The 27,157-nt window shown below is 36.5% G+C and overlaps 1 protein-coding gene across 5 annotated transcripts in view; it reads left to right on the top strand.

Moving 5' to 3' along the window:
* LOC106877209 (uncharacterized) overlaps positions 1-27,157 on the top strand; it is a 112,265-nt gene that overhangs the window by 37,673 nt on the left and 47,435 nt on the right. The window contains exon 1 of one of the 5 annotated variants that reach the window (XM_052968834.2): positions 25,073-25,270. The exons of 3 other annotated variants lie outside the window; for them this stretch is intronic. In XM_052968834.2, coding sequence (XP_052824794.2) covers positions 25,186-25,270 — 85 coding nt within the window. In that variant the 5' untranslated portion in view covers positions 25,073-25,185. Of the gene's footprint in view, positions 1-25,072; positions 25,271-27,157 lie in introns of those variants that run through there. One more of the 5 variants, XM_014926059.3, reaches the window with a different exon arrangement.

Raw genomic sequence — 27,157 nt, 5'->3', positions numbered from 1 at the left:
TTGTCTTCCACGAGAATGTGAACAAAGTGTTCATACCTTACTGAAAGAAACATTAAGTTACCATGATGTAAGAAGGACACATACATTCCAGATAGTTTTAGAAATTTACCCTAGAAAAGAGTCACAATGGTGTATGCAAGAAAATGTCAGGCAAGACCAGAGTTGGGCAGTTGGATAAACATCCTCTGGCACCCAATGAATAAGAATGATTTTTAAAAAATCTTTGACTTCCAACCAAAGTTGTATCTGTTACAAGAATAGGCTGACTGTGATGGAGTGATGCTACAGCTGTGAAATCTTACATGTATTTCATATCTACTTATTAATATCTGCATTGTTTCTTTCTAGATAAACTGACATCTGACTGTTCAAAGAAGACTTTGAAAGTAACTAGTAGTGACTTCTCTTGAAAATTAACAAAATTTGGCATTGTGATGTTATCTATACCTGCAGGAAAAGGGTTTAGCTCCCAAGGACATTCAAGCTGGCATACTTGTTACATTAGGGGATGATACTCCAGCTTTATCAACAGTGCAAAATCAGGCAACTGAATTTTAGGAGGGAAGGGAGTGTGTTGAAGACAACCCAAGGTCTGGGCATCCTACAACTGCCACCACAGAGGAAAACATTGATCATGTTCACCACATGGTGATGAGTGACAGGCGATTGACCATAAATCAAATAGCCATTGCTATTAACATATCCTGTGAGGGAGTTGAGAATTTTCTCCCCAATGAATTCAGCTCGACAAAGGTTTCTGCTCAGTGGCTGCCACATCTTCTGACACATGATCAAAAGTGCACCAGGCTGATTGTAGCACAGGAAAATCTGCCATTGTTGAGGCAGATCCAGCTGGTTTCTTTGAACATTTCCTAATTCAGGATGAGTGGTGGGTTCATCACTTTGGGTCAGACAAAGAGACAATCCAATGAAAACCAGAGTAGTTTCATCTGTATGGAAGGTGATGGGCTCAGTTTTTTTATGATAAAAAAGGCATTGTTTATTGACTATCTTCAAAAGAGCCACACCATCAATGCAAAATAATATGCCAGCTTCCTGAGGCAGTTACGAAAGGCTATCAATACCAAATCCACAGGAAAGCTGACAAAAAGAATCTTGATTCACAAGGACAATGCTCCAGCTGACAAGTTCCTGCTTTCAATGGCTGTTGTGCAAGACTGTGGCTTTGAACTGGTTGATCATCCTCCCTATTTTCTTGATTTGGCCACATCTGACTATCATCTGCTCCCAACTTGAAAAAACACTTGACAGTGATGATGATATCATATCTGCTGTTGATGACTTTTTTGACAGCAGGACAAAAGTTTCTTAACCAATCAGATCAAAGTGCTGCAACATCAATGGAAGAAGTGTATGGACTACAAAGCGGACTATGCTGAAGAAGAAAACTTTGGTCACATTCCATGAGAGTATCTTAGTCTACTTATCAGCTTTTCAGCTGACCCTGATACATCAAGGCAATCTGTAATGTTTATTTGCCCCAACATCTTCATGCAAAATTAGTCACAAGAAGGTGGATACTTGAGTTGTGTTTCATTGACTGCATTCATTGGAGTATAAAGAAAAGACTATTCATGTGCACATTGTAGACCCAGTGTTGTAATCCTGGTAACCATAATCTGATCTGGTTTTCAATCTTTGGCTGACATGTTGGTTGCCTTTAGAATGGGTAAGAATGACAGGTTTTATGACATCAGCACTATTTGTAGAAACCTTGAGAGAGGAGCTATGATCTTGAGTATGACAATGTGTTTCATGCATGTTCAGGCTGCAACAAGTCTGCTTTTAACAACAGGGTCAAGATGCCACTTTGACAGGTCTAACCTATGAAGACATCAGAGACATTTGCGTATCAGAGTAACCCTATGTTTCAGCAGTGAGATGTCAACAAAGACACTTTGAAGAAGCTTGAAAGACTAATTGTTAACTGGCACTTTGTCAGCTCCGATGATGAAGGTTCCAGTTAATCTGATCAATGGGACAGCCTGCTCATAGAATTAATGTGCAAGTGGCTGAGCACTCCATAGACATTTGTACCCTTAACATAGTTCTCAGGGATGTTCAGCATGACACAATGTGATAAGGCTGGCCCTTTGAAATACAAGTACTACTCATTTTTGCCAGATGAATGGACTGAAGCAGTGTAACATAAAGTGTCTTGCTCAAGGACACAACATGCTGCCAAATATTGAACTTACAATCATGAGCCGAATACCCTAACCACTTAGTCATGCACTCTCACTCAGAGTGATTAACATGTATGGAAATACCACTCTGTTGAACCCTGTAAATAAGACAAGGAAAAAATTCTTTCATCAAATGGATTAAGCAATGGATAAACTGCCAACCACTAGTGAGGTATTATTTGACCATGTCTGGAGAACAGTTTATCAGTAAGCTTCTGGACAGCTAGTGGGCTGTTCTCTATTGAATTTTGCTTGAACCAAAGTATTAGTCATGGAACCACTCAGGTTCACAATTCCAGATTTTTTCTGAGCATACTGGGAATTAATTAAGTGTTTCTGCAATGCAACTGTTCACCACTTTGAAAGTGCAATTGTTCTCCAGTATTTTAGATGTCGCAAAACACTGTCACATACTTGGTTAGAAACTTTAGTTATTAATACACAATTTTTTTTCACTTAGAAATAAAATACTGCCTGTAAAATATAAATTATTTTCTTTATTCAAATAAATACACTTGACACTTGCATTTCAGAGGCTCCTTAAGTTAAAATAATAATTATTAATTAATATAACTTTGAATGTATATATTTGGAAATATATCATCCTACATCAAAGAGAAAGGCATGCATATTGTCAATATTCATAATTAATATAACTGATTAAAAATATTCTAATTAACATAACATTGTGCAAAATATACAGCTGTTCTATCTTGAGCAGTGCTAGTTCTCTCATATACACAATACATATTTTTACCTTTTACTTGTTTCAGTTATTGGACTGTGGCTTTGTGGAGCATTGCTTGAAGGTTTCAATCAGACAAATCAACCCCATTACTTATTTTTTTAAACCACTAGTTTACAGAGATGTAAACAAACTAACAGTGGTTGTCAAGCTGTGGTGGGAGACAAATAAACACATATGTATATGGTGGGCTTCTTTTAGTTTCTGCCTACCAAATTTTCTCACAAGGTTTTGATTGGCCCAGGATTATAGTAGAAAACATCTGTTGTCCACTGTGTCACACAATGGGGCTGAACCAGGAACCATGTGGTTGGGAAGCAAACTTTTTACCACTCAGTCACACCTAATACCATAAACATTGCAGATGTGTGGTGTTATGTGCCCTGGGGAGGGTATGTCAAATGCAGGGAGTGGTTTTTGATGAGAGTGATGAAGTTTGAAGGCACATTATTTCCATTGTGATTATATTGGACTTCGGTGATGAGATTCCATTTGAGTGAAATTTAGAAGTTACATTGAGCAAGTCCTCAGTTACACAGATGTACTTTGGGTAACAATATAAATAGGATGTAGCCTCACTACCACCTTGCAAAAGACTATATAACCATACAAACACATTTGAAAAACTGGAGTTTAACCCTTTAGAGACCAACACACTTGTGACCACCACTAGTCCTAGGATATTAATATACTGTTTTATAGTCATCTAAATGAAAACCTTCCTTCAAAATTTTGTGTCACTTTATGTTTCAAACACCAGCTTAATAATAGCAGTTATTTTACTAAAAGTATTTTTTTTATTTTCAAAATAAATTGAAACAAAAACAGTGTATTTTTAACAGGAATATAGTAATAAAACAGTTAACATTTCAGAAATGCAAAACTTGTAGCTTGTTTCCAACCAATCAGTTGTCCAGCTATGCTGGAAATCTGATGGAACAGATTTGACCAGACCTTTTCAACATCAGCAAATAACAATTTGAGAGTTAATATGTCAATAAGAATTAATATGTAAATATTAAAATATACTAATTCTACCCTCTGGATGTTTTATCAATGAATATCATTTAGATATTATGAATGTTAGTTAAATCATTGACTATGAGGAAAAGAAATTTGCTTTCTAGTCACTCACATCAAAAGTTCAGAAATAACAGAAAAGCCAGGAATAAAAGAACATTTGAAATGAGTGAAAACAACAAAAGAAATATTTCAGAACCATACCACAGTTGGATTTGACTATTCCTGAGATTAATATGCATTATACACCTGACATAATCTGATTAGTAGAACCACTGTTTTACAGCTGGTGTACAATGTAATTTCAAGTGTTGGCAATTGTGAGCTGTGATGCCTTCAGATTGCTAATATTTATAGCATTAAACTCTTGGTAAATTCTGAAAACTTTGATAAACATCTTGGATGACTTCAAGAAAAGTACCTTAATGTAGTGCAGATTAAGTTATATAACACTTAGTGATGCCATCACTGAAATATGAAGTACCAACCACTATAATAATTTTGACAAATTTGTCTGCCTGTAACAAACTTCCAGTATGGTTTTCAACTGCCTCCTTCTCTCTTGCTGTCCTTGTGTATGTATAATGTGTGTGTGTGTGTGTGTACATACGTGATCTCAACACAAAGAAGCTGCTACTTCTTTTTAAAAAAGTAAGTCTTATTGCAAAATAAAAAGTAGCTGATAAATCTCCATTCTTTGAATTTCTCCATATCTGTAGTTCTCAGTAGGTTGTCCAATGAGAACTTCTAGTTGTCAGCATCATCATCATCATCCTTTAACGTCTGTTTTCAATGCTGGCATGGATTGGATGGTTTGAACAGAGCTGGCAAGCCAGTGCATTACACCAGGTTCCTGTCTGATTTGGCTTGGTTTCTGCAGATGGATGCCCTTCCTAATGCCAACCACTTTACAGTGTGTGCTGGGTACTTTTAATGTGGAACAAGCATGAGTGCTTTTTATGTGGCACTGGCACATATGCTTTTTACATGGCACCAGCATGTGTGCTTTCTACATGGCACCAGCACAGAACTCTTGCAGGCCAATCCTCTTCACCAGGGGATGCGACCTTAAAATTTCTGCTGTGAAGAAGAGGTCTTCTTGAGTACAGCAAGGCACCAGGTATCTCAGTCCTTTGTCATATTGTCTGAAAGGTTCAGTATCTTGAGGTTCTTTCAGTACTTCATCCCAAGTCTTCTTGAGTTTCCCTCTTCCATGAGTTCCATCAACTCTGAGAGAACAGCACTTCTTTAAGAGCTATCAGCATCCATCTGCATCACATGACCAAACCAGCATAGTCTTCTCTCTTGCACATTGCATCTAATTCCCCCTATGCCTAACTTCTCTCTCAATACACTAGCACTCTGTCACACATGTACACTTACATTAGACATCCAATGGAGCATACTAGCCTCATTCCTCCCTAACCTTCACACGTCCCCTACATTCATAGTCCACATCTCACTACCATGCATCATACAATCTTCCTTTCTCTCTGAGAGAGAAACTTTTGCTTACCAGCAGAGGTAAAAGCTCTTTGAATTTTTTTCATCCTTTTCTCATTCTAGTTATTACACTATCCATACATCCACCCCACTACTAATTTGGTCTCCTAATTAACAGAAATTATCCACTACCTCTAAAAAGCATCTGGGTCATTTGAGAAAATCAATTTCCTGAGTATCTGTAGTTTTTATGGATCCTGTGCATCTTCCACATATGAATACTACTTTCTCTGGTAACCTCCCTATTATTCCACTGCACCTCTTGTGTGTCCATAGCTTGCACTGGATACACAGTATAGAATTTCTGCCTACAATTCTCAGTCCCCTCCTCTTTATCATTGTCCTGTATGCCAAAACAGAGGAATTCAAGACTGGCAGCCCCTGGAAACTACTATATGCCAACCATCTTATCTTCATAGCAGATTCCTCTATGTCTGTGGACTATATCTCTTCCTCTTTCTGTATAATTCATATGAGTATGTTTGTGTGTGTGTGTGTGTGTGTGTGTGTGTGTGTGTAAAGGATAAGGTACAAGAAGAGAAATAATTGTTGTGATCTACATAAGAGTTATAAAAATTTTGCTTTATTTCTCTTTAAACTTGATATTTTTATTGTTTGGGTCTTTTGCAGTCCTGATTTGGTGATTTCCTTAAAATTTCATTGATCTCCTAACTAACTTTTAATCCTTGTTTATAAAAACACCACTAAATATTTCAAAACTTTGGAAAAATTCATTTGTTTTGCATAGCTGCAACAGTTTTACTTGGAATTAACTTATCAAAACACTATGAGAATAACATATGCTGCAATATAAAAATATTTATATGAGAAATTATGTTTTACTTCTTTTGGAGAATTAATAGATCTTGTAAACACATTCAAGTATTCGCTTTAATAATCATCTGACCTGAATGCTATAAAGAATTATTTGTTACTACTTTAGTAATCGACTTGCAAAAAAAGAAAAAAGCAAATTGAAAACTTGATCATATTCTTTCTTTGTTAACCATTCTAATTTTAAGTGTTTATATTGGTTTAGTAATATTTTATCACATTACTGAATAAATGACCATTCTATAATGAGTTAATTAAAAGTTAATTTAGATTTAAGTAGTAATAAGTGTAATTGATATCAACCAAATAAATTATATTCTCAATTTTGCTCAGAATTGGAACAACAGTCTTTCTGTTGCTAATAATTATTTTTTAATAAGCCTTCTGGCTATATGTAACACCAGTGCCTGTTTAGACTCTGTGATTCTATGTTTATCACCAGCCAAGATATCACTGTTGTCTCTAGCCCCAAATGTCTACCATTGATAGAACCAAGGAACTACACCCCCACCCTCCCTGATGCTGGTGTGAAGGACTGCTAAATTTCCTCTGGACTAGTAAACCTGTTAATTAATATGAGAGTGCCTCCAAAAGTATAATGGTTCCAAATACTGAGAACCTTTGCCACACTACTGTTCTAAATACAATATTAGATTAAAATTTTGGCACAAGGCCAGCAATTTTCGGGGAAGATTAAGTTCGTTATATCAACCTCAATCTGCTATGAATCTGGCCATGATATGTATGTATGTTTCTGTATTATTGATATACAAATGAAATTTTAAGAAATAAAAATCATACTGTTATCTTTGTATATAAACAATGTGTTTGAAGTAATATATGGCACAGAAATGATTCTCATCCAACAAATTAGTTGCCAACTTACTGATTCATTTCTTAGACAATGCTAGATGTATTATAGTATATTCTAACAATTCATCATCATCATCATTGTTTAATGTCCGTTTTCCATGCTAGCATGGGTTGGACGGTTTGACTGAGGACTGGCGAGCTAGGAAGCTGCTCCAAACTCCAATCTGATCTGGCAAGGTTTCTGCAGTTGGATGCCCTTCCTAACACCAACCACTCCAAGAGTGTAGTGGGTGCGTTTTATGTGCCACTGGCACAAGAGCCAGTCAGGCAGCACTGGCATCAGCCACATTTGGATGGTGCTTTTTACATGCCACTGGCACAGGAGCCAGTCGGGGTGGGGATGGATGGATGGCTGGCATCAACTATGTGCCTCCGGCACAGAAAGCTAGTCAGGCAGCACTGATATCGACCCACATTTGGATAGTGCTTATTGCATGCCACCAGCACAGGTGTCAGTAAGGCAATACTGGCATCAGCCACAGCTATAACTTCCATTTTGATTTCGATTTGATTGAGATTCTGATTTTGATTTTACTTGACTCAATAGGTCTTCTCAAGCGCAGTGTGTCGCCTGATGATTCAAAGGTACTTTTTAAATGGACTGGTTATGCGACACTGGTATAAGTCAATCGTTTCATTAATCACCAAGATTCCTATAGCCCTTGTTCAATTCTAGTGTCCATGGCATTCAGCAAATGAGAGATAAATCTCACTTTGAACAGATGGTTAGCTTATCATAGGTAATTTTTCCAGAAAAGCCCCAAAACTTTATTTTGCTACTGATTATTTTTATTATTCAAATTTTGTAAAAATACAGGGATTCCCCTAAGATTATTAAGTAAACAAGCAGAATATTCTGAAAGAAAAGTGAAGGTAGAAAAATAAAATTGATTTCTTCTATTAGTGTATGTTCACTAATTTGAAGATAGAAATTAATTCAGTTAATTGCTATTCTTTATTTTATCAGTTATAAGGATGGAATCTCTAACAGGATGTGACCTCAAAGTTGAAAGAAACATAATCAAAACACTCGAGTCAGACACTTACTCTTGCCATTCCTCTTAATAACATGATTTAAAAGGAAAAACCCAGCTAAATAATAACTGTCCTGTTTTTTTTTTTTTGTTTTTTTCCCAATTAAATGAGGTAATGAATTTCAGAAAAATATCACAAAAACAATCCCTGAAAGGAATTATTTACCTTTCTTTACCAAATAGGCACAGGAGTGGCTGTGTGGTAAGTAGCTTGCTTACCAACTACATGGTTCTGGGTTCAGTCCCACTTTGTGGCACCTTGGGCAAATGTCTTCTACTATAGCTTCGGGCCGACCAAAGTTTTGTGAGTGGATTTGGTAGACAGAAACCGAAAGAAGCCCATCGTATATATGTATATGTATGTGTGTTTGTGTTTGTCCCCCAACATTGCTTGACAACCGATGCTGGTGTGTTTACGTCCCCGACATTTAGCGGTTTGGCAAAAGAGACCGATAGAATAAGTACTAAGCTTACAAAGAATAAGTCCTGGGGTTGATTTCTTCGACTAAAGGCGGTGCTCCAGCATAGCCACAGTCAAATGACTGAAACAAGTAAAAGAGTAAAAGAGTAACTAATTCGTTGTTTATGTGATGCAGTACCTTGAAGGTAGCATATGCCATTTGTCTAATGGTATTTGTAGTTATTTAATTTTTGCATTTTTATTAGGAATGTTAAACTTTAAAGAATGGTAAGGTAATAGGAATCTAAGCTACTCAACAAAAGGTTGTTATTTCACAGCTTGTCACTCAGATTGCTTTGTGTTTGTGGTAACATTCAACAACATCTATGATCTAGATGCAAGCAAGTTCTAGAGAATAATTCAAAAGTTTTCTATTATGGTCTAAAGAAAAATGAGTTTCCTAAACTTCATTTCTTTAACAGTTTTGATATTAACTTGCTTAACTGTGGTTCTATCTTAAAGTGTCCATTCATACCTAATTCAAAACTTTACATCATAATTTTTTTAGAAACTTTTGTTGTGTTCAAAGCACCATCTTGATGTAAATATTATTGTAAAAGTGAATGTTGTGTTAGAACACAAAATACTGCAAGAGTGCTTATATGCACCAAAAACAAATATGAGAGTTTCTCTCATGGTAATTATTACAGTATTTTGTGTTCTAACACAATATCCACTTTTAAGGAGGGATAAATATTACCTTCTGGTATTAATACTGCTTCTGTTGCTAATAATTATTTTTTTATAAGCACACCGGCTATTCGTGTCACCAGTGCCTATTTAGACTCTGTGATTCTATGTTTATCACCAGCCGAGACATCACTGTTGTCTCTAGCCCCAAGTATCTACCATTGATAGAGCCAAGGAAGGCTGAAATCACATGATCTGGCAGTCACAGTGGTGATGATGGTGGATGATTTATTTCCCAGCTATTAATGTATACAAGAATGCTTATATGCACCAAAAGCCAATATGAGAGTTACTCTCATGGTAACTACAGCAGTATTTTCTGTTCTAACACAACATCCACTTTTAAGTGGGGATAAATATAACTAGAACCATGTTTTGCTTGCTGCATCTTGTACCCTTCTGATCATCTGTTCCACTACCATTGACCCCCTTCAAGAACGAAAAGAAATAGAATATGTTGGTGCTGAGCAATATCACTGTTTAGCTGACACAGTTTAGATCTTGAAGATTCAGAGAATTCATATGATACAAGAAAATGTGTTGGTTAGGCTTTCATATCTATTGTTTGAATCTCATATATGCTTCAATTTTATTTACATTGTATTTGAAACAGATCAAAAATCTATCAGAAGGAAGAAAAACTTGCAAATCCAAGATTTCACTATTCCAGTTTTGCTTGAGCATTCTCCAGTCATTTATTACTTCTCTGTGTTTAGCCCATTGAAATTAAGCTTCTATTCCATTATATTCAGCTATGACCCTGAAGCATGCATGAGTGTATGAATCTGTTTTTTTTTTGTTTTTTTAATTATGACTGGTTAAATGAAGCAGTAAGTAACAAGTAAGGCTTGTTAGTCCCTCATTATGGTCCCAGCAGACAAAATGAAAAAGGCACTGCCCTGGAGGATGGTATGGGAGATGTGCTGGAACAACCACTCTGACTCACAGGCCTTGCACTTGCAGATAGCCATCTCCACCCTAATAATGGTGAGCGGGGATGTGGTCCAGGGGCTGAGAATGCCAGAGGTCTCCACTACCACAGGCTCAACCACAAATCTATCAGAGAGTGCCTTTACTTGGACAGTTTCCCTTTCTTATGCTGACAAGCAGTGAAGCCTGCCCTGACAGCTAAACATACCATGTTGCCACTGGAGGGGGTGTCACAGCATGTGGCATCCCAGATGAGGGGGCCTTCCATTGTGGAATGAGAAAATTGTCATGCTATCTGGCTTTTTACCATCCCCTTGATCTAGAATAAACAAAATCCAACTTCAAACTTGAATGATGGACACTCAGCCTGCTAGAAATAGCAACCAAATCTCTCTCAAATCACACCCTGCACTTTTCAGATACATTGGACAATGTAATTTATACATCTTGTACCTGGAAAAAGTTTGGACTACCATAGCTAGAAACCTTTGATCATGTGTCTAATCAATCAAGATTAATCAGGAGCTAAACAGTAATCATTCAAACATTCCAGTTCAAAATAATACACTATTGTTTATTTTTATGTAGTATTTGACGATCTACTTTTAATCAAGTAACCCATCCAAAGTTAATGTCTGATAAAATTATATTTCTATGAAACGTAGTTACCCTGCTGTGTAGAGTCCCATTGGATTTTACTTACTTTTTCTTCTCAAACCAGATATGCCATTTATGTTGTGCTTACTCATTTCCTAGTCCTTAATGACATCAAGGGATCAAAAAAATGCATTGTTCATTATTGTTTTAATTTCATTTTCACTGCAATTAGATAGTTAACAATTCACATAGTATTACAGCTGAAGTATTTAACCCCATCCTATTTTCCTCAAGTCATTGTCAGCTATAAGTATAATCCAAATAACAAATGTCATTGGCACTTAGCTATCTAAAGTATCCCTAAACTACAATTATGATTGGCTTCAGATAATAGTACAAGCATCCCTATGGTAAATAACTTTAGAAAACAAGTTACCACTCTATTTAACAATGTATTTTATCTTTTATTTGTTTTATTCATTGAACCCCAGTCATGGTGGGGCACTGCCTTTGAAAGATTTGCTCAAAGAAATCCACCCCACTCCTAGTACTTATTTTTTTTTTTTATTAAAGTCTGGTACTTATTCAATCAAGCTCTTTTGCCAAATTGCTAAGCTACAGGGACATAAACAAACCAACACAGTTTGTCAAGTGGTAGTGAGTGACAAACAAAAATGCATTACTCACAGTCATACACACACAAACACAGCAAAGCTACTCACACACACACATACAGAAAGGTTACATAAGAAAAAGTAAACTAATTCTGCTCAGGAATAGTTGTGGAACAGATTTTTGGTTCCACATTTGAACCTTTAAACATCAATATGAATTTTTATTTTCTAAATTTTCCTTAAGTTTTCTTAAAGTAAAGGTTGTATAGTTTTACTTCAGTTTCTTTTATTTTTTTTACTTGTTTCACTTGTTAGACTGCAACCATGCTGGAGTACTGTCTTGAGGAATTTTTGTCAAACTAATTGACCCACAGTAATTTTTTTAAGCTTGCTACTTATTCTATTGTTATCTTTTGCTGAGCTACTATGGGGATGTAAACACACCAACACCAGTTGTCAAACAGTAGTAAAGGACAAACACAGACACAAAGTCACACACAAACACACAGGAGCCAGTCAGGTGGGCCTGGCATTGATCACGTTCAGATAGTGCTTTTTATGTGTCACCGGCACGGGGGCCAGTCAGGGGGTACTGGCATCGGCCACATTCAGATGGTGCTTTTTATGTGCCACCAGTAAGGGAGCCAGTCAAGCAGTCCTGGCATCAATCACATTCGGATGGTGCTTTTTACGTGCCACCAGTACAGGAGCCAGTCAGGGGGTGCTGGCATCAGCCACATTTGGATAGTGCTTTTTACGTGCCTCTGCCACAGGAGCCAGTCAAGGGGTGCTGGCATTGGCCATGTTCAGATGGTGCTTTTTACGTTCCACTGGCATGGGAGCCAGTCAGAGGGCACTGGCTACAGCTACAATATTGGTTTTACTTAACTCAACAGGTCTTCTCAAGCATACCATATCACCCAATGCATCAGGGTTACTCTTAACTGGGCCAGATAGGCATGGCTGCAATCTCACTTTCGTTGCTGGGTCTTCTCAATCACAGCATATCTCCAAAGGTCTCGGTCTCCTGTCATTGCCTCTGTGAGGCCCAATGTTCAAAGGTCATACTTCACCACCCCATCTCATGTCTTCTTGGGTCTAACTCTTCCACAGTTAGGGAGTGGCACTTCCACACACATCTGTCTTCATCCATATATAACACATGACCATACCAGCACAGTTGTCTCTCTTGCACACCACATGTGATACTTCTTATGCACAAATTTTCCCTCAGAGCGCTTACACTCTGTTGTGTATGCACACTGACATTACACATTTCTTTCAAGCCTACACATGTTCTCAGTAGTCATGGCCCATGTTTCACTGCAGTGTAGCATGGCTGTTCACACACATGCATCATACAGTCTACTGTTCATCCTGAGCGAGAGGCCCTTAGTTGCCAGCTGAGGTAGGAGCTCCCTGAACTTTGCCCAAGCTATTCTTATTGTAGCCGCTACACTCTCAGAGCAACCATCCCCACTACAGATTTGGTCACCTAGGTAATGGAAGCTATTAACTACTTCTAGTTTCTCCCCCCGGCATGTGATGGAATCTGTTTTCTGTACATCTTCAGTATTTATTGCCCCTGTACATCTGCCACACACAAAAGCTATCTTCCCTGTTAACCTTCCTTTGATATTGCTGCACCTTTTATGTGTCCATAGCTTACATCAGGTACATCGTATGGAGTTTCTACCCACGCCTTTTCTACAGATTGAGCAGGGCATTCTACCTGGAGGGGTTTATGATTTGACAGCCTTCCTACTTACTAAGACTTTGGTTTTAGCTAGGTTAACCCTAAGGCCCTTTAATTCTAGACCTTGCTTTCACACCCTAAACTTCATCTCTAGTTCTGGCAGTGACTCGGCTATTAGAGCAAGGTCATCAGCATAGAACAATTATCTTGAATTCCTCTGTTATTGCCTGGAGAACTATAGTGAATAAGTGGGGGCTGAGGACTGATCCTTGGTGAACCCCTACTTCTATTTAGAATTCTTCACTATACTTGTTTCCAACCCTCACCTTACTGACAGCATCCCTGTACAGGGCTTGTACAGCTCTTACCAACCACTCATTTATCCCCAGTTTCCACATTGACCACCAGATAAGTGATTGGGGGACCCTGTCAAAGGCTTTCTTCAAGTCGACAAAAGCCAGCACAGAGGTTTATCTTTGGCTAGATATTTCTCTTGCTGTTGCCTTACAGAAATATAGCATCAGTGGTGCTTCTTCCTGGCACAAAACCAAACTACATCTCATCTAGGCTAACTCTCTCCCTAATTAGTTGGGCTATGACCCTCTCTGTATCTTTCATCACCTGATCCAATAATTTGATATCCTTGTAGTTGTTTCTATCTAAAGCATCACCTTTACCCTTGCAGCAGTTGACTATGGTGCTGCTACATCAGTCATTGGGTATGACTCCTTCATGAACTACCTGATTTACGATGCAGGTGACAAGACCATAACCCGCCCCGCCTGATATTTTAAGCATCTCAGTGATGATTCCTGATGGGCCAGGTGCTTTCCTTGTCTTCATATCCTTAGTCGCTTTATTTACCAGGGTACTGTCAATTTAGGTAGCTGGTCCCTCAATTGGGTTAGGCTTTGGCAGACTCTCCTTCTCCACATTCAGCAATCCTTCATAATGGCATCTCCAAGCCTCTTTTTTTGCAGAGTCATTAAACGCAAGGGCACCGTCATCCATGCAGATGCATTTCTCACCTATGACATCATGGTTATCTCTCACACACTGTCTTGTGAGTCCAAAACAAGACAGTGTTTTGGACTCTGTCTTGTCTTGCAGGGTCACCTTATTGATAGGTTAACATATATATATATATATATATATATATATATATATATATATATATATATATATATATATATATATATATATATATATATATATATATATATATATATGTCTGTGCACATGTTTGAATGTAGTGTATGCCAGAAGGTTTGCAAATCCAATGAGGGTCTTAAAAGACATGTAAAGATCCACAATGAGCAGAACTTATCTGCAGGTATTGGTAGTTCAAATCAGAGGTGCAATCTGTGTGGGTGTTTTTTCAGAACATTGTCTGGTTTAAAAAGCCACATCAGACGCCTTGAAGGGGCTAAGGTGTAGGTGCAGGAGGTGGTCAAACTCCGTGTAAGGAGTAGACAACCACCATATATATATATACATATACATATATTATTTACATTATCTACATTTGACGGATATTCGTCCTCATCTTGTTTGTTGTTAACACAACGTTTCGGCTGATATACCCTCCAGCCTTCGTCAGAAACTACCTACTTCAGTATGGACACTGATATATATCGACAAGAAGATGGTTTAGCTATGGGTTCACCATTATCACCGATAATAGCCAATATATACATGGAATACTTCGAGAATTTGGCTTTAGGATCAACACCACTAAAACCAACCCTATGGCTGCGATACGTTGATGACACCTTTATTCTCTGGCCCCACCAGCAAGATGTCCAAATGCTGCTAGATCATGTGAACTCAATAAATCCATCCATACAGTTCACCATAGAAAAGGAACAGAACAATCAGCTGGCATTCCTGGACGTATTAATAACACGCACCGAGTATGGATTCAGGACATCCGTATATCGCAAGCCAACCTTCACTGGACGATACCTTAACTTCAATTCCCACCATCCATACAGTGTAAAGAGAGGAATTGCTCAGTGCCTAAAACACCGAGCAAAGAATATAAGTAGCGATCGTGATACCCACCACGAGGAAATGATCAAGCTCAGTAACAATCTATTAAGAAACAACTACCCAAAGAACATACTATCTACTCCAATTATAAAGAAAAGAGAGGATGAAACCAATAAACTGTCTACAGTCTGTCTACCCTATGTGAAAGGCATCTCCGAAAAGATACAAAAGATATGCGGCCCATATGACATCAGGGCAGTATTCAAGAGCAATACAACACTTCGCAAATATCTCCTTCGGGTAAAACCACCAACAGAAGAGAATATGACCAAAAACTGCGTGTACTCCATCCCATGCAGCTGTGGTAGGTTATACAAAGGCGAAACATGTCGCCCCCTCAAAATAAGGGTAGAAGAACATCGCAAAGCTGTGACACGAGGAGATATCGATAAATCGGGTATAGCTGATCCCTGTGGGATGAAGTTAAAATAATAGACAGGGAACAACACTGGAAAATACGAAAACTAAAAGAAGCAGCACATATGCTAGGACACAACAACCTCCTAAGCAGACCGAGTGCAGATATGAATAGCATATGGGAACCGGTATTGAGGAAGGATAGAAAAATAATAGATTTATAAGCCTTAAAATTCACCCCATAATTGCCCACGGGCATATAGCGTAGTGGTTAAGAGCACGGGCTACTAACCCCAAGGTTCCGAGTTCGATTCACGGCAGCGACCTGATTAATAATAATAATAATAATATAATAATAATAATAATAATAATAGTAACATCGATAGGAATGAGAACCCAGGTTCGAAATTTCCCCAAGACACCTGACGAAGGCTGGAGGGTATATCAGCCGAAACGTTGTGTTAACAACAAACAAGATGAGGACGAATATCCGTCAAATGTAGATAATGTAAATAATGTAAATAATTCCTCATCTCTTAAATATAGAACTATATACATATATATATATATATATATATATATGCACATACAGACACACACAAATATATACCTATATATATATATATATATATATATAGTTGTGGAGCATTCGGGCAGTGGTATAGTTTCACTGTGGCTGGCTCACACTGTTCTAAATCAGATGTTGATGCATCATTCATATCGACTGTGACATTCTCTGGGCATGGGCATGAACAAGGTCCGCAAGGCCCACAAGGCGAACACTCCTTGGGCGCTACTTCAATTGAGTAAGTTTCACATGGTTTTGGTATCAGTTGTGATAACATGGTGGCCACCTTTGTTTGTTCCGCTGCTACCACATGGAAAACAAACTTCAACCAGCTATTCTGATTATATGTCTGTGCACACGTTTGAATGTGGTGTGTGCCAGAGGGCTTGCAAATCCAATGGGGGTGTTAAAAGACATGTTAGGATCCACAATGAGCAGAACTTACCTGCAGGTATTGGTAGTACAAATCAGAGGTGCAATCTGTGTGGGTGTTTTTTCAAAACATTGTCTGGTTTAAAAAGCCACATCAGACGCCATGAAAGGGCTAAGGTGTAGGTGCAGGAAGTGGTCAAACTCTGTGTAAGGAGTAGACAACCACCACATATATATATATATATATATATATATATATATATATAATTTAGTCATTTTTCCTAAGCCAAGACAAATACAATTGTAGTCTTGGAAGCTGTAGAGTCACTCAAGGATACAAGATGAGCGTTATTTGTAATTCAATGGTACAACAGTGTAAGAGTTTGCTTTGAGATATACTTAGATTGTGATTTCTGCAATGTGGTGCATAAATTATCAAGTAAAGGAGAGGATTCAGTTGCAAAGTGTTATTTTGAGTAAAGTTATTTGGTTGCTGACCTCCTTTGAGTCTTTTTATTATCACTGGGTCAGAGATAGTCTCCAGATGGTGACATTGATTTCAAAGCCTTTCCAGATAAGTAATTGGTCATTCAAAGAGATTTATAGATTGCAAATTTATTCTGTCCAGTTAACTATTGGCATAGTGATCATTGGCAAACTCCAGAGCTGACACTTTCATTTCCCCTTAGCCCTCATGTCACACAATTGTTAATGTTTATTTGAGTTGGGTCACGTCTTCCAATTGCTATAGATCCATAATGCATCTTGCGGCTGTGCCCATCACCTATATGGTGAGGAATCCTACATTGGGGAGTGGTATCGACTAGGGTAGGGTAGTAGACTGCTTATTGTGATCATTCATATTTTGGTTTCCTGTAGCTTTGCTCTCTTTTAGAAACCCAGTGAACATTCATATGTTTCCGATTTCAAAGAAATTTGAACAATAGATATAAGACCCAAGTTAAAAAAGATTCTCAACAATTCAACTTCTCTGGTTGAATTTAAGACCCCCACCAAACCCCTAATAGGGGCCTTAACTCACACATTTTAGAGCTCCATTTTTCAGAAGCAAAAAAACTTTTGATAGGGTTTTATAAGATTTGGATTTTGAAATCTGGGCATAAAGATGAGTAGTATGGGATAAATATGTCATGATTAGAATTTTTGTTAGGGTGTGTAAAGAGAGAAAGAACCCTCATTAAAATTCTTAACCTGCAAATTTGATGAAATTTGAATCAGGTATTCCAGTTCATTAGAGAAAATATCAAAGAAAAGTTTAATTCTTCAATTCAATGTGACACAGGTAAAGCCGAGTATCTCTGTTAGTATATATATATATATATATATATATATATATATATATATATATATATATATATATATATATATGTACATGTATTAAATGCACACTTTTCTATGCTTGCATGGATTGAACAGAGTTTATTGAGACAGATTTTCTATGTTCTTCTGTCACCAACTCTCAGCTGTTTTCAAGGTAATATTTCTCCATAGCCAAACATTTCTCACATAATATTGGAAATGAATGACACTGCTTGTATGGCAGTGACAATTATTTACAACTATCTGCCCGATAGCGAGGCAAAGCAACACACACACATGTATATATGTACAGACTTCTTTCAGTAACTGTTCACTAGATTTGCTCTGAAGGCTTTGGTCAGCCGAGAGCTATAGTAGAAGACACTTACCCAAGGTGCCACTCAGTAGAACTAATCCATGTGATTGGGAAGCAAGCTTCTTACCACACAGCCATATTGGTGCCTGTGTGGGACAGGATGTAGAATGTGTGTTTTTAGTGTTTATGAGAAACTGAAGCAGGATTTGCAATCATGATCTCTAGAAATTTTTCACAAAATTTTTCTTTGTCTCTTTTTCCCTCTTTGAATGCCTTATGGGTGAAATATAAAAAAATTATTTATTTAAAGTAAAAACTTACGCAGAACGGTTTCAGCTTGCTTACCAACCACATGGTTCTGGGTTCAGTACCACTGTGTGGCACCTTGGGCAAGTGTCTTCTACTATGGCCTCAGGCCGACCAAAGCCTTGTGAGTGGATTTGGTAGATGGAAACTGAAAGAAGTCCATCGTATATATATATGTATGTGTGTGTGTTTGTCCCCGCAATATTGCTTGACAACCAATGCTGGTATGTTTATGTCCCTGTAACTTAGCGGTTTGGCAAAAGAGACTGATAGAATAAGTACTAAGCTGACAAAGAATAAGTCCTGGGGTCGATTTGCTCAACTAAAGATGGTGCTCCAGCATGGCCACAGTCAAATGACTGAAGCAAATAAAAGAATAAAAGAATATTAGTAAACTTTTTACATTAGTTATGCTATCTGAGATTTTGTGTTATTAATCTGGTCATTTATTGATATTTATCAATAAGTAGCCAAGAAATTTTGTTTATATTAAAGGATATATATATATATATATATATTGGATTGTATATTGGATCTAATTATTTCAGAATAAGGAATGACATCAGAAATGTAGTTATTGATCTTCTGTTTAGCAAGTTCAATGAATTTAATGTAAAAACTTTGAAAATCTGTTGATAAATGAATATATTTTGTAAGTTGATCATTAAAGAATGTGTGTGTTATGAAAAATTTAGATATATTTGTGGGTGATAAGTATAAAATGAAGAATGAATTAATCTGACTCAAATTAGTTTCATAGACTGTCACCCATTAATTGAGTCAATCTTTATCTGATATATATATATATATATATATATATATATATACTGATGGCATAACATAATACTTGGGGGACTTCTTTTGTCTTTGCCCCTTCCTCTCATTACTCTACTGTACTTCACATCACAAATACTTGCCTCTTCAGATGTGCCATCTCTGAAGCTCCCTTCCAATTCATTAACCTACAGAAGTTAAAGGTAAATATCAACCTTATCAACTTTTGACTGTTCAGTCTGCTAGAAATAGCAACCAAATGTCCATCAAATTACAGCATTCCATCTTTAAAATGACACATTGGATTTTATCTAGAAAATAAGGAAACAAAATGATCATGGCTGGAATATCTTGATGATACAAGCCTGGGTCTGATCTAGGGCTAAACAACATCTTAAAAATCTAGTGCAATTTCTGAATGATTGTATATATGTATTATGCTTGTATTTCTTAACAATTGCATGTATATATGTATGTGAACTTTTGGATGATTGATTTGATTATCTGGAGGATTTCTCTCTGCTTTTTGATTTGTTTGGGGGATTTTAAGGTTTCTAGACATGTTCACCTATTCTTAGTATCAATTCCCTGTTTGTTATCATTTTCAGATTTATTTTCATTAGGCACTTACTCAGTTTTCTCTGAAATTCTATTCATGATTTTTTTTTCTGTCTGAGGCCTACAAGAGTCCAAACTAAGCACAACTATATCAATTTCATGAATTTGAGACAGCCTACAAAAATAATGGTGGGCAATGCATTCTGATTAATTAATATAATAAAAAAAAATTCAGAGAAATTAAAACATTACGGTTTTATTCTCTCATTAAAATACATTATTGTTTGGTTTATGATAAAAGAAGTCTCTTATAAGTGGACTAGTTACTGGCCTTCACATTCATTACTTTATTGATGTCACATTGTCAAATAACACTTATAGCTTTTGAAAAACATTTTCTGAAAATATTAATGGTGATGTTTGTGATGATAAAATACCTGAGATAACAAAATAATAATAATAATAATAATAATAACAATAATAATAATAATAATAATAATGATAACCCTTTAACATTTAAACCAACCATATCTGGCCAAAATATTCTACCTGTTTTTTGTTCAAACTAGTCAGACCTGGTTAAAGAAGTAAAAGCAAATATTCTTTGTATCATGAAATTAATAACAGGATACAAAACTATCCTTAAGTAACAAACCAGACAGTGAGTGCTTTGTTTTGTTGTTCCTGTATTATTTGTTTATTGTATCCTGTATTATTTGTCATAAGACCGAGTTTAGTAAGTTTGTATATTGTTGTAACAGTTTTGTACTTTTACTGACAAAAATAAAATGAGAGTATAGGTTTCTTATTAACAGAAGCAGTATTAAATCAAAATAGCCATCTGTGTATCATACTTAATGTAAATACATCATTGAAAGGCAAATTTACTGTAATATTTGTCCAGAGATAATACCTTTTATGGATGTGCTGTGTTAAAAGGACATATATTGGAGGCAGGTTGAAATCATCCCAGCAGCAGCTAAAGAGAACACCAGATGCATTTTGGCCTTGTCAATGGCATGTACTCACAGCTAGCCATTTGCTTGGATGAGATTTGCCACCCTTAATATATAGAAAAACAGTGGAAAACATTCACTGGTATTGAGAAGTCTGTCAGTTTAATAAAAATCTATTATATACAATAGAAATAGTATTAACACAAAATAGCCATCTATGTGTCATATTTAATGTAAATACACTGTTGAAAGGCAAATTTACTGTAGTATTCATCTTATAGAAGTGCTATATTTATTGACACAATATGTATCAGAAGGAAACAAGTTGTTCCAGCAGTGGCTAGTAAGAATGCTAGATGCATTTCAATCTCATTGAGCCTTGATAGTAGTATACATTCACAGTCAGTTACTTGTTAAGATGAGCACATCCATAAGAGGTATTATCTCTGGATGAATACTGCAGTAAATTTGCCTTTCAATGATGTATTTACATTAAGTATGATACATAGATGGCTCTTTTGATTTAATACTGCTTCTGTTGATAATAAACCTATACTCTCATTTTATTTTTGTCAGTAAAAGTACAAAACTGTTACAACAATATACAAACTTGCTAAACTCTTCTTCCTGTTCTTCTTTGTAGATGGCAAATAATGGGTTCCAACCTGAAGCAATGTGCCATCTTAGAGTTCTTTAAGAAGCAAAGGTGCAAGTTGTCCAACATCCTCAAAAAGTTGCATGTTGTTTTTAGAGATGACTCATTTGACAAGAGTATTGTATGCTGAAGGAGGAGAAATCAGCATTGAAAACAAACCACACAGGGGCAAATCATCAACTGCAACCACTGACACAGACCACCAGCAAGTGGACAAATTGATTAGCATGGACAGATGAGCTATAACCCATGAGCTTGCTGCACAACTGGACTATGGGCACAATGAATTACTGAAGATGGTGGTAAATGTTGTGTATTGAAAAGTGTTGACACCTGATTCGAAGGAGAGAAGTGTGGAAGTCTGCTGTGATTTGCAGGAAGCTTTTGAAGCTAATGAAGATAGTTTTTTTCTGATCTGGTGCCAGGGGATGAAATGTGGCCATATCTTTCTGATCTGGAAATATAAGCTCAGTCCATGGAATGAATGCCATCTCTTCTCCAATACCTAAGAAGTTCAAGAGCCAGCAATTGGCATAGAAAGTCATGGTAACCATTTTGAGATATGACAAGAGCATCAGTCATCTGAATTTTCTGGAATATGGTTGCACCATGAACAGTGAGATACTCAAGACAGCTTTAAAAAGCCATTAGGAGAAAGAGACTGAATTGGAATTTGAGAATTATCCATATTCACTACAACAGAGTGAGACCAAATCAAGTACTCAGCAAATTGGATGGATCACTGGTACCACATCCATCACACACTCTGGATCCAGTGCCCTCCAACTTCCACCTGTTCAATCCAATCAATGGCAGTCTCCAGGGACAACAATTTGTTGACACAAAGTGAAAGTGATTTGATAGCACAAGCAAAGTGAAAGTGGCTGAGAAAAAGTGTACACCTAAATTTTTTCTAAGGGTATTCAAGAGTTACGTTCAACAATGTTACTAATACATTGCTTGTGAAGGAAGCTATGTATGAAGAAAGAGTTATTCTACTAACACATATAATTTGAACAAACTATGTCAGTTACTCAAAAAGTTGTGCCTACTTTTGCATTACTTTCAGTAAAACTCTTAGGTGTTAAAATATGTTTCTTTTGCCTTAGTTATACTTCATTTTATGGCTTACAAGGTGCTTGACTTTATAAGATACTCTTGAATTTTGAAATAAATTTTAAATGTTTTTGTATGACCTTCCCCCAACTTAATTCTCCCAATTGTAGGGTCATTCGAAAGTTTGATGCATTCAGATCATTATAAAATCTTACTATTTTCTTTTTAAAAACTTCAAAGCTTTCATCATAATATTTCCAAAGTTTGCTTTGTTACTACATGGTCTTGAATTTTATCTCATTGCATAGTTCAGGGCACCACACAGATAAAACTTGGGTCTTTTACTGTAGCCTCAGGCCAGCTAATACCTTGTGAATGAAAGAAAATAATAAACAGAAACTGTACAGAAACTTGTAGTGTGTGTGTATATGGGTTGTGACAGTTGAAAACATGCGTAGGCTTTAAAGAAATGAGCCAGTATGGGCATAGGAGGCATCAGATGTGGTGTGCAAGAGACACGACTGTGCTGGTATGGTCATGTGATGTGTTTGGACAATGACAGCTGTGTAAAGAAGTGCCATTCTCTAACTGTGGAGGGAATCTGTGGTAGAGGTAGACTCAGGAAGACATGGGATGAGGTGATGAAGCATGATCTTCAAACTTTGGGCCTCATAGAGGCAACCCTTGGTGATATGCTGTGCTTGAGAAGACCTGTCAAGCCAAGTGAAATCATAGTCATGGATGATGCTGGTGTCCCGTAACTAGCACCCATGCCAGTGGCACGTAAAAAAACATCTTTCAAGTGTTGGGCTCCACAGAGGCAAAATGGTCGATGCCGGTGGCATGCGAAAAGCTCCTTTCGAGTGTTGGGCTTCACGGAGGCAATGACGAATGATCAAGGCCTTTGGTATTATGTCACGCTTGAGAAGAAGACCCATCAAGCCAAGTAAGAAATGAAATTACATTAAAATCTCAGATCAGTCAGAGTATACTTGAATATCCACTTAAACCGCAGTCTTAGATCAACCAATGATTATTTCAATAATCACAGATGTTGCAGTTTCAGATCAACCTTTCTCTAATGTTCTTTGATTCTGAAAGGTGAAAAGTAAAGTTAACTACTGCAGGATTTGAACTCGGAATCTAAAGAATAATAGCTAAATACCACCAGGGATTTTATCCAGAATTCTGCTAATTCTGACAGTCTATCACATTTACCATATGATATTGCTGAAAAAAAAAACAGTGTAGCGATAAATATTCTCTACCTTATCTTAAAGCATTTCTTGAAGAACCATAAATTTCTCTGGCTGTTCTACAAAAGTAAAGATGATATCTAGTGTTATCAAGAGTTAACAATGCAAAAGAATTACAGACTGAAAATGTGGAGCTCCAACTTCTGAAAGAGAAATTACTGTAAGGATGCTATATTATAATAATATGCTGATGTCTCCTCAAAAATCTCTTAAATCAGTTGTATCAAACTCACACTACAATCATTGATAATAAAAAAAATTTAAAAACTCACACCAAACAACAGATCATTTCATCACTGCCAAACTTTGAAATATTTGAAATTCAAGGCCTGAAGGTTAAAAAATAATAATAATAAAATTTTAGAAAAAGGTAAAAAAAAAAATATGAAGGGATTTCTGAAGGAGCAACAACATATAGGAAGTGAAAATCTTATCGTTCCCCACAAAATCTTATCGTTCATTTTAAACAAACATAAGGGAATGGAGTGAACCAACAAATTTCAACCTTATGCCACAAGCTCAAATGAACTTTAAAAAAGGCCCCACTTAATATATATGTGATAAAAGGTAATTGACGTAATGAGCTGTGCAGACAGTCTTATGATGATAGCTACTGTTTAACAATTTCAGGCATAGTCCATTATTTCATTCAATGCAGTGGATCAAATTAAGTTGATTATTTGAAATCCTTAGATTTGATTTTGTAATCCTGGTTACCATATGCAAGCATTCATGTGTATACACTTGTAATACTTGTACTCATGAGTGTGTACGTATATACATAGAAATTCTACACGCATTCAATACTGTACCCCTACGATAAAATATAAAACAATAAAGTGTGCGTATATGTGTGAACATAGAGAGTGTGTGGGGTAGTAAGAAAGACTACGTTTGTAGGTTTATTGGGGAGAACTGCAAGGCTCAGTGCCCCTCAGTGATCGCGGTTTCGTCTTGAACCAACAACCTTTAAATTACCCGACACTACGTTCCTTTCTCTCTCCCTCACACACGTATGCGCACACACTGCATCAAATTTATTACATGAATTCTCACAAAAACAGGCTCTTAATCATCTCGATTTTACCTTGATAAAGGCATGGGACGTCGCGTTATCCATCGCCTTCACCTCACCACCATCACCACCACACACGTAAACATTTGCTTAACAAAACCGATCACTTGTTAGTGAATGTCACCGATCATAAAAGGTCAAGCAGTTGACTATCATAGTTAATTTATTTCATGCATGTGTATATGTGCGTTTATGTGTGTTCGTGCATTATCTAGCGAATAGCGATTGTATGAAGAGGGGTTGAATAGAACATGAATGAGTTGGAGAGGAATAGAGGGAGGGTAAGTGAAAGAGAGAAAGAGGGAGAGGAGTTGTAGATTGTGAGGTGTGTGTGTATATATATATATATGTATATATATATATGAACCAATATTGCCTACTGCTCGCCAGATTCCGCGCAGTTCTCCTTCTGAAAACAACGTACAAACTTCCAGTGCGCATTAAAAGTAAGTTATGTATGACAGTCCGGTTTTCTTATCGCTTTTTCCATTCAACTTACATAATATTTTCTATTTCTGATTTTGTGTGTATGTATTATTTTTTTTTTTTCTTTTTAACTTCTGAGTATATTTAACATTGACGCCAGCTCGTTGTCTAATTTTTTAAATCTCTCTCTCTCTCTCTCTCCTGTCTTTCTCTTTTATTCTCGTTTCTATGGAATCCAAATGTTGTTGAAGAGATGCATCAAATGTACGTGATTATTGGCACGATTTAATTCTAGATTCTCCTGAAGAATCTCTTTTTCTCTCTCCTGCAATCGGTCAGATGAAGAATTTTGCGAAATGTTTAAACATCTACCAAAAATAACCTTTCGTTTGCTCTTTTTCTTTCGACAGAATGAACCGCATTTTCTCCTGCTATTATATATATGTATATATATATATAAATTTTTATCTTTATTTTTTACTATCCAAGAAGGAAAAGTAGTAATTTATATTAAACGCATCTAGTTATTTCATGTCTTTAAAAAAAAAAAGAAAAGAAAAGAAGTAGTAATGATTCTCTTAATTATATTATTTAGCAGTTCTGAAATTCAGAATTAAAATAGATAAAGATCGAAGAAATTTTGAATCTATTTTCTATTTATATCTAAAGACCTCATTGACATTCTAAGCTTTACGTATCCCATAACAACTTTCCAGCATAGTTATTTTTCTTTAGTGTGGAGGTTGTTAAGCCGTGCTTAAATATGCATAGAAGAAAATGATGCCTACCACACACACGTACATCACTGAGTGATAATCCGATAGAAGTAAATACAGAAAAATAGCACTGAGAAAGTTGGCGCTATGCAAGTTATTTAAAGTATGGTAGTTGTGTTTTTAGCTCGATCATATATTAAAAGGAAATGAACAAGGTTTATGTCATAAAGGTTAGCACATCTTATGTAATCATGATGGGAAAATTAACGTCTTAACTGTAACAAAACTTTACACAGTAATGTCATAAAATTGATAATTAGCTACACTACATTTTTTTTTTAAAGTTTTATAATGATCTGGTTAGTGTAATGATATAAGCTTGTCATGAATATATTAACGGCTTATTCTTTTCCTATTGTGCTATGGAAATGTGTATGAAAACCAAGTTCCCGACTCCGCAATTTGATTGTATACAACCACCCACACATCTATTTAATGTTTTGTTGTTGACTTTTTTTTTTCTTCCTTCATTCACTTATACTCATTAGCTGGGCGAAATTTTGCACGATCCAACAAATGTGCATTCTGTGAATGCTCGATCTATTAGAAATAGTAGCTAAATCTCCCTCAAAATACCCTTTCTGTCTTAAGAAAAAAATGGTACAATAAAAAAAATGTGTTTTAAACAACGGGATGGTCGTAGCTGAAGCGCCTTTGCTCAGCTCTACTTAATCAGGTTTGAGTAGGAGCTAGACATTAACGAAACTCAGCTCTTGCAGACCAACACTGTGTGCCTATGTACATGTGTCTATGTAAGATCCTAACACTATCTTTTATTTCACTGGTTTATTCTAATTACCTATTAGAAACTGCTGCAATCTTTCTTTACCAAATGTCAATTAGAAACATATGGGACGTTTATTATCCCAAAATTTAAAACGTGCTGTGAATAGACAGAATATTGCAGACCTTTGGGGGTTTCTGAATGAAGCTAGTTACTAAACAATTTACTGTACACAGTGTCAGAATATCTCGCTGTGTTGAAACCACTCTTACAGCAGTAGCTTCACACTAAATGTTTATCTCATCATCGTCAGCTACCACAGGTTTGTATTTAAGAAACCTAAGTAACTTTAATTCAATGTTGTTCCAGATGGAGTATAAGGAACCATCTTGTATCAGCACCTTCCA

The sequence above is a fragment of the Octopus bimaculoides genome, chromosome 6 (assembly GCF_046866305.1).
Source record: "Octopus bimaculoides isolate indiv1 chromosome 6, ASM4686630v1, whole genome shotgun sequence".
NCBI classification, from domain to species: Eukaryota; Metazoa; Mollusca; class Cephalopoda; order Octopoda; family Octopodidae; genus Octopus; species Octopus bimaculoides.
This window is presented reverse-complemented; position numbering and strand designations above follow the sequence as displayed.